We start from the raw sequence: 9,004 nt of genomic DNA on the forward strand, positions 1-9,004 counted from the left end.
TATGGCTTATGAATGCACCCTGTGTGTCCCGGGCGCACGCCACGGGCATTTAAATCACCGTCCAGGAACACCAACAGGAAAAGCACTTTCCTGGAGAGGAATCCCTTGCCTTCTGCCTTGGCAGCAGAGCGTTGGAATATCAGTATTTAGTGAATGTCATTGCTCAGTGCCAGGTCACTGCTCATCTGTGCTCACAGGCTTGTGGCCTGTAGAGCAGGAGTGAGCGGTATGAAACAGCTTGTTCTGCATTGTATGCTGTCTGCCTGGGAATCTGTGGCTGGGGTGTTCAGGGTAACGCTATCGTAGCTGCTGGATTTGATTATGGGCCTGTAAAAGTCCTTATTTGCAGTGTACATGTCACATAGGTCCAGTTTTACAGGAATCTTGAAAAATATTCCATAAACCGTACTTGATGATTAAAATCGCCTTTTCCTTCCTTTACATGGTGTTACAGTGGTTCTGCAACAAAGAAAAGTTCTATTGTCTAAGCACTTGCAATTGGCTCGTACACCAATTCTGATTTTTGTTTTGTTGATTGAATGCAGCCCCAGATATGTAAGAACTCTGTGGCCAGAGCTGCTGGCGTTCATAACACACCCTGAAATGTAAGGGACGCGTTAGAAATAGAATGTGACTTTTCTTTAGGTGTAGTGAAGGTCAGACTTCAGTCCAATGGAAACACAGAGGCCGATGGTTTGTTAAAGAATTGAGTTAGGGACGATGATATTGTGTCTGGGTGACGCAGAGAGCGTACTAACAAGGCATAACATGTACGTGAATGGTGATGTCTTACCTGAGGGATTTTAGTTCTTGCATCTAGAACAAAGTGTGTAACTGCAGCTCGGGGCAGGTGGCAACAAAGAAGGGGTTCCCCTTCTGGGACAGGGTAAATGCTCTGAAGAAGAGAGCAAGTAACCAAGTAAGATAGTCTCTTCACCAAGGATAATCTGTGTTGTAGGAAGTGGGTTCATGATAGATCTTGGACGGAGCAGGAATTCTTTGGGAATAGAAGAGTGAGTGAGTATCACATTGAACTGACAGTTTGTGGGGTTTGCTTTGTTCCCGCTTCTCTCCCTAGACCTGCTCCAGGAAGATGATGATTCCTGTAGTGATTATGGCAGTCGTGACAAACCAGGCACTACTTTAGGAAGGACTGTGCCAGATGGGAATGTGCTTTTTCCAGATATTTTTCACACTGACCATCTTTTGTTTTACGAGCGATTTAAAGCTTACCAGGATTACATCTTGGGTAAGTAATTTCTTAGTAGAAAAAGAACATGTAGTCAGGATTCTTGTAGAGGCTGTTAAGATGATCCAGTTGAAATGGAGCCAGTTCTGTCTTAAACTGTGAGGCGCTCTTAATGATGGGGACTAGAAAAGATGTAGTGTCCTGCCATCACTTACGCTGGTGGACCAGGAGGCAATGGCTCCTTTTATTTATAAGTGAATAAAATCTGAAGGATTGAAAGGAAAAGGTGCCGATATCAGATTCTGTGCCTTGTTCTAACTGATCTTACTAGACCTTCTTTGTGTGTAGTAGAACTGTTTAAGGCACAGGTTAGTTGTTTAATATCGCTGGCACTGAATCCTTCAGTACCTGGAGGGTTGAGCGCTGGATCTCTTCTCTCAGAGAAGCACAAACCAGATGACTTTTCAGCTCTCTCAGTAGTGAGAGAGAGAGCAAAAATGCTGACAGTTGTCATGAGAAAATCACAATGAAGTCCAACTTTAGATGTGGTAGAGGAATTTCAGCCATGTTGTCTTCAATTTTCCAGTGAGGACTTTCTTTCCTTGCATAAATGTACTGTCTTGAATTTCTTTTTAGCTGACTGCAAAGCTTCTGAGGTGAAGGAATTCACAGCTGAATACCTGGAGAAGGTCCTTGAACCCTCCGGATGGCAGGCGATCTGGCGCACTAATGTGTTTGAGGTCCTTGTCGAGGTAAACGGAATGCAGTTGTTCAGGCCTTTGTCGCCGGTGTCGTCTACCTCTGTAACAGACACATCACTTCTCTATGAAGGTCATGAGCTGGTGGAAAATAAGGTTTTCATATCGAAGTGCCAGTGATGGCTAGAGCAGTAGGAACTTTTCCAAAGGGCTCCTTGCTTGAAACGGGAACACCAACACGGTGTGAGTGAGCTGTGAGATAGAACTCTGTGGGCACAGAGGGGATAAGTACCTGGTCCGGAGCCGGCTGTTGTAATGTAGTCTTTTCAAATATCAGGCTCTGATCATTTATCAGGCTTTTTATCAGAAGAATTCTTCCTTTTAACCCACCTCACTACTGCCAGTAACTCTTCCACGTTGCATACTCCTGTTGCAGACCCACTGAGGATTGCTGCTTTGCCATACTCCTTTTCTAGTCTCTCAATGTCCCAGTCGTGCATCTTTGTGCAAACCTCGGATGTGCAAGCTTCCAGTTCTGTTACGTGGTTGAGGAGGAAAAAACTTTGTACCCTCTCAGCTTTTCAGCTCAGTTAGTGACAAAATCGCTGTCACTGGCCCAGACTAGTTCTTTGGATTGTTTGTGTCTTGTGGGTGCTTTAAAAAATGAGCCCCAAAGGAGTCCCGAACAACTGTAAGGTATTGATTTGTTTGAGGCTGAGGATACTGCTTTTGCCTGGTTAAAACAAAAGACCCAACCAAACCAAAATAAGCCCACGAGCAAAAAAACCCTTAACAAAACAAAAAAGCAAAAGAGGGAAGTAGCTTACTGGCTTTGTATGAGTAGCGTGAGGGATTTGAACGAGGTTTTGCACGTGGGAAGGCTCTAGATGGGTGGTTCTGTGAAGCTTAATTCCGGGGCTGTCACTTCAGCAGAGTAGACTGCCTGTGCTGGCTTGCGTGGGTCTGCTGGCACTTGCCTGCTGACTGACGTGTGTCACGTTAGCCTTCCTCGGCTCCATCCAGGGCTCTGGGGAGTCTTAAGAACTCTGTCTTCCAACAGGTGGTCGATGTGGAGTACTTGGCTCTGAAAGCAGTTGTGTGCCTCGGCGAGCCTTTCCTGTGCGAGTCACGGGACAGCACCTTTACCTTGGAGTGCATGCGGGAACTCTTGGAACTGAAGGGGCGTCAGATACCGCTGCAGGAGCTGTGGGTTGTATATGATGAGTCGGGAGAGTTTGACCAGACAGCACTAGCCGTAGAGCATGTCAGGTAGGACAAAGCTCATGATGCTCATGGCTCCAAGTTTTCTCTGGAGCGACTATACTCTGGTAGTTTTCCGTGGGTAATGCCCCCAGTTCTTGTGGTCATGCTGGCAGCTCCCCAGGCCAGGCTTTCCAAAGTAAATCTGGTGGCTGGTACCAGTGACTGCTCACAAAGAAAATCTGTGGTGTCCTCTGCAGCTGGTCACGCAGTCGCAAGGTACCTGTGTCTGCAGCTTATTGCCAGTCTGCTTTGTGCCAAATGGGGAAAAATACACTGTGGTGCTTCCCCTCTTTTCCAGCCCAGATTTCCTTGGGCTGTATCACCTTGCTGGCTCTAGTGCAGTGTTTCTTCTTCTACAACATTTTGGATTCTTTCCCTTTTTTTTTTATTTGGTCCCATTTTTCCTTTTCCTGCGCTTTGCCTTCTACCCTAAATTTACTCTTTCCTTTTCAGGTGTCTGTTCACATCTTCTATTTTCTTCTCCTTGATCATCTCCGTCTCTTCCAACTCCCTTCCTTTCATGTACCACATGGTGTTTGAAAGCCACCTACAAAAGTTCCACCTACTAGGCAGTGGAACTGGTTGAAAAACCTGAAATAGGAGTGACCTTCCTGTCTAGAAGTTGGGTTGTTTCAGAAGTGGTGGGTGAAGACTTAGGACTTGCACTCTTATTTTCCAATCCAGCTTTGAGCTGTTCACCCCTTTAATGGAAGTGGGACTGAGGCTACTATGAATTTTGGACTTAGATACACAAAATAAAACTCTTTATGTAGGCAAACGACAGCCAAGAAGGTTAACTGCTGTGTATACAGAGTAGTTCCCAGGTCAGTGACGTGGGGTCGGAGAGAGGTGATGCTTTGAGGTGGATTCTCAAACTGGCTACGTGCACGTTTGCAGTGCTGCGCTCTCTGCCCGGGTAAACTGGCTGCCTTTGTATGATTGACCGCTGGCTTTGCTTTGGCAGGTTCTTCTACCAGCGCATCTGGAGGACCTGGGACGAGGAGGAGGAGGACGATTTTGATTACTTTGTGCGATGTGTTGAGCCTCGACTGAGATTGTAAGTGCAACCCCTTTGATGTTGTTCGGGTGGAGCCACAGGAGAGGGTGACGCACAACTAGATTTAAAACCCCCCCTTGCTCGCCAGTAAATCAAAGCAAGTTTGGTCTAACAGCGTTCGCTGTCTGAGGGTCTAAACTCTGTATGGAAACCGAGGTGGCCACTTGATTTCTGAGCCCCGCGATTTTCCCTGTAATCCTTGACCTTCCATCAGATGGCGGTGCAAACCCAGCTATAGCCTCTTTCCCATGGCAGCTGTGGGAATTGTAATCCTAATTAAAGCTAGCGTGGGATGCTTGGGTGCCTCTGGGCATAGGATGAGAACCAGAATGGAACTGAATGTAAACAAAAACATGTAAATTGGTTGTGCCGAGGAGGAATGTGGGTTTCATTCCCTGGTGGGATTAGTCAGCGCTGGGTTTTTAATGCTGTCCTGCCATGTGGAACTGAAGCAGTGCACGAGGACGCAATCTGGTTCAATTTTTTGGGATGCTAAATAACCAAAGCATGCCATAAAACATACCTGGAACAAATAATTGGAAAGTGAGTTTTACTGTAGATTTTCTCTCTTTCGTAAGTGTGTGGTTTTTCCCAGTTCCTTTTCTTTACTTACTGTCACCGCATCGTGTCTGGAAGTTTGTGCGCCGTTCCGGTGCAGGTTTGACGCTGCCGTGATGCTGGGGTACTTCATCAGGGAACACTGAGATCCCACCCTGCCACGCTCTTGAGGGTGCGGCGTCACGCGTGCTGGAACGCAGCGTGTGGCACGTGCCTCGCGAAGACGAGCGCAGTTACCTGCGCTATACGGGCGGCTGCAGGCCTCCCTTTCAAATGCGACACTAAGTGACATTTGAGGACTCTGCTCTGCCTGTATTTTTTGGAGACCACACAGATCAGGAGGAAGTGTTATATATGGAATATGTTTCTGAGGGATTTATACTTGTATGCTCCAGCCAGTGGCTGTTCCGCTGGGCTTCTGGAGCCTTACAGAGACTGCATGGAATGAAAGCAGAATGCAACGATGCTCCACGGGATAACGTTTTTATTACACTTTTAACACTGTGCCTGGCCGTAGAGCCATTTTGGCCAGAATCCAAAGTGCTTAAACAAGCAGAAAAGCAAATGTTACCCTTTTGTATTCTCCCATACCATGCTTTGTGCGAAGCCTGTCCTCCAGGCTCCACTGCTGCTGGTGCTGTCGCGCGGAGGCCTGAGCGCTGTGTCAGCTCAGAAATAACATCGATCTTCAGTGCAGGGCAGCAGGATGCTTTAAACTGCTCACACCTCTGGTGCGTGCTGTTTTATCGAGAACAGGCAGTGTCTTTGCACTGCACGTTAGGTTGGACTAGTCTTCAGAGGCAAGTACAGCTATGAACCGTTCAGTTAAAGCTTGAAAACCAAAGCAGTTTTAAGTGCTTTCAGAGTGACCAGCTGTAAAACACAGGGCGTGCATCTCGAGGCCAACGTTCCGTTTCTTTCAAATATTTGATGTTTCTTTACTGCTATAAATTCTGCTGTTGATCACACTGCACTGGTTTACTCTGCTGCCTCTGCTAACCCCAGTGCCAACGTTTGCTGAGGCTCCTTGTTTCTGTTACCCTGTTTATTGGAACTGTACAGATATCGACTGCCCTGACTACAGATTTGCTAGCTCCTGGCAGCATGCTTTAAGTGTACCCTTTTAAGAACCTCTGAAAGTCGAGGGAACATCTTCACCCTTATTTCATGTGGCCTCTCACATAGAGCTGTTTATACTGTGTTCAGTTGGTTCCCTACAAAATTGGCGTGAGATAGTTTAAATCTGGTTTTATTTGTATGATCAAGAGCTGTCCAGCTTTTTGCTCCTCTGTAGTGACCATGATTGGCCCTGGAGTTCTTGGCGCTGGCTGGCTGGTGTGCTCATCTTGGGCAGTGCAACTTTGGGCTGGCGTTTTCTGCCCTGCCATTTCATTTGTAGAGGATGTTCTTGGGGTGGTGCAAAATTCGGTACACAGTGCCTTCACATCTTCCTCTGGTGCTGATAATGCCTTTCACGGTCATTCTGCCTTTTGCCCAGGTAGTCGTTTAGGTTGTTGCTAATGAAGACTTGACACTGTAGGATTTATCTTCTATTTCAGATACTATTTTCTCAGTTTTTCTAATAAATTCCTGAAAATAGATTATTTTTCATATCCAGTTACCTTCTGACTTTTTTTTTACAGCTGTGGTTTTGTTTTAGAGTTGCTAATAATTGTGTATAATTTTTCAAGGTGGATGGGCAACTATTTAGAAAGTAATACATCTGTGTCTGCTCAGATTCTTGGTTTTGCTGCTTTCAAAACAGAAGCAGTGCTGATACGGGCTATAGAGGATCTTGACTAAGGTACTGATGCCGAACTCCTCAGATTCTTTCTGGGTTGTATTTGGTCTTTCAAAATTGTAAATGTGAAATACACTGACCCCTTGCTCTGAACTGCAGGCACTACGACATCCTTGAACACCGCGTGCCTTCTGGGCTGGTAGCTGATTACCAGAACTTGCTGTCACAATGTGAAGAGCTTTACAGGACTTTCCTAAACGTGAGGAACACCATATCAAGCAGCGATTCGGACTCAGAAGTAGAAAACGTCTCTATGGTCGAAGGACTAAAATTGTATGAGAAAATAGAGCACTTAAAACAGAAGCTCAAACTGATAGAGAATCCTCTGCTGAGGTACTTGGTGGGTTTGTGCGAGGCGGAGGGTCGTGTGGGAAACGATACGTGGATGTTCCTTGCTGAAGGAGGAACTGACAGCTGCTTTGCTCTTGCTTTAGGTATGTGTTTGGTTACCAGAAATACAGTGGTCTCCAAGCTAAAGGGGCGAGACCAACGGGTACCAAGATCACTCATGTTGTATCCTCAACCATGATGTCAAGTCTGCTGCAGACATTGATAAGGGACAAGCTTTGCCCTGAACCTTGCGGTGAGGAACTTGAAATACAGGTACAGTACCAGGAATTGTCTGTCTACTAATACCTTTTTCTCCTCAAGAAACCATGTGGAAGACTCGTTTATCATGTGTGAGATACATGTGCACAGTGCTAGTGTTGTCAGTCCCAAGGAAGCACTGTAATTTAAACATTAAGTGGTAAGCCTGGACAACACAAACGATTTGTTTAAATTCTTTGGTCTGCTGAGTACTCTGCACAAGCAGTTTCCTTCCTGTGTGTAGGACATATTGAGATAGACCGTCCCTAATAACTCCATAATGAAACCTGGTAAGGGGTAATATTATATTTAGTTTTGGAATAGCTGTGTCTTACTCCTACTGATAATGAGGGTTTAAAGAAATAAATGTCACTGTTGCTTCAGTTCTGCGTAGGAGATCTAATTTAGAGCAGTTCTGTTCAGTTTTAGTGAATTCAGACAGGGCTTAGCACCACTTGAGCAGTGCAGAAGAGTCTGGATTCCTTGGGCTCAAATGAAATGGCTCGCTCTATTCCGATCGAGTTCATGAATTACAGATGGGCAAAATGGAGCCATAGGGAAGGTCCTGGATTAACTTCTGGGCTATAAATCAGATTTTCTGACTTGGCAATTGAAAAGTGCTCTCACTAAGCTTACTGGAACTCATGGGGAAGCAATGAATGTGCAGTTTTTCTGTACTATTTGTTATCCTTCAGTACAGAATCCTCCAGTAACATTTGTGAAGGATATCAGCCTGGCCCCTTTGGGCTAGGAAAAGGAGCAGGTGGACCTCGTATTTTGCCGCTGTAAGATCTGAATTCTATTTTGGAGTGAGTTGCTCCAGGAACAGAGTTATGCCAGTGTTCAGACGAGCTCAAACCTAGTTGCTGAGTTGTGGGATTTTTTTTCTTTGCCTTCTGTCATCAATTTCTTCAGTGATTCGTGGCTTCAAGTCACTTGAGGCACAATTCAGAGGTTGGCCTGGGACCAAGGCCATGTTGAGGTTTGCTTTCTGGCACATACGCTCCTCAATCTGTCTCTCTGGCCCAGTTTTCTCATGGGGGAACGGACATGACGCAAACCTCAAAGGGATGTTTTAAAGCTGTTTTTGTCCAGTGAGTGCGATGATTCTTGGATTCAAAGTAAAAATTGTATTATTGGTGTAATTAAAAAGGGTTTCTTTTAAGCCAAAGCAACAACGCTTAATTGAAAAGCAAGCCTTAAGGGCATAAATGCACCCATTTTTAGAGCATTCTTCAGGAGCTGATTACACTGTTTGTCTCTCAGTTTCACAGCGATCCACTGGCAGCTGTAAACGCCTGTTACGAAGGAGACACAGTCATCATCTGTCCCGGTCATTATGTTGTAGATGGCGTGTTCTGCATTGCTGATTCGGTGCAAGTAGAAGGTAGGAGGTTTGCTAGCATAAAGGTCCTGACAGTAGCGTGATCGGGGTGTCCTAAGCCAGCTCTGCGCGAGGATTTACGTTCTGCAGGGTCTGGCAGAAGCATTTGCCTTTTTCTTCGAAGCGTTCCAGTTTCTGCTGGGAGAGCCGTGTCTAATGCGGGATGGAGTAAGCGGGTCCTCTAGCCATAGTTCTGCAAATTTTCCCAATTAATAGCAAATCCATCGTTCCCTCCAAACTTATTTGTCTGGCTAGATCCTGATTATACAGATAATAGAGAGGATCCCACAGAGACAGGAAGGATTTGTGTTGGTTTTTTTTAATCTAGGAAGCACAAAAGTCGTTCTGAGAGGCTTCAGTTCTCAGAGCCAGTAACTTAGGTGTAGGCAAGGTTGTCCTTGCTCTTTTTCTTCAGAGGGGCAGTCTGAGACTCGCAGCCAGGGTAGCACTGGAGAATGCAGAGGGG

The 9,004-nt window shown here is 45.8% G+C and overlaps 1 protein-coding gene across 1 annotated transcript in view; it reads left to right on the forward strand.

Annotated features, from left to right (window-relative positions):
- Nucleotides 1-1,078: 1,078 nt before the first annotated feature.
- The window catches only part of SHCBP1 (SHC SH2-domain binding protein 1), a gene marked incomplete at its 5' end in the record, with an annotated part of 15,320 nt that continues 7,394 nt past the window's right edge, over nucleotides 1,079-9,004 (forward strand). The window contains 7 exons of the mRNA XM_010148077.1: nucleotides 1,079-1,249; nucleotides 1,826-1,941; nucleotides 2,948-3,156; nucleotides 4,115-4,207; nucleotides 6,666-6,899; nucleotides 7,001-7,169; nucleotides 8,421-8,541. Of these exons, the coding sequence (XP_010146379.1) occupies nucleotides 1,079-1,249; nucleotides 1,826-1,941; nucleotides 2,948-3,156; nucleotides 4,115-4,207; nucleotides 6,666-6,899; nucleotides 7,001-7,169; nucleotides 8,421-8,541 (1,113 nt within the window). The remainder of the gene's footprint in view (nucleotides 1,250-1,825; nucleotides 1,942-2,947; nucleotides 3,157-4,114; nucleotides 4,208-6,665; nucleotides 6,900-7,000; nucleotides 7,170-8,420; nucleotides 8,542-9,004) is intronic.

The sequence above is a fragment of the Eurypyga helias genome, unplaced genomic scaffold, assembly GCF_000690775.1.
Source record: "Eurypyga helias isolate BGI_N326 unplaced genomic scaffold, ASM69077v1 scaffold9813, whole genome shotgun sequence".
In the NCBI taxonomy this organism is placed as follows: domain Eukaryota; kingdom Metazoa; phylum Chordata; class Aves; order Eurypygiformes; family Eurypygidae; genus Eurypyga; species Eurypyga helias.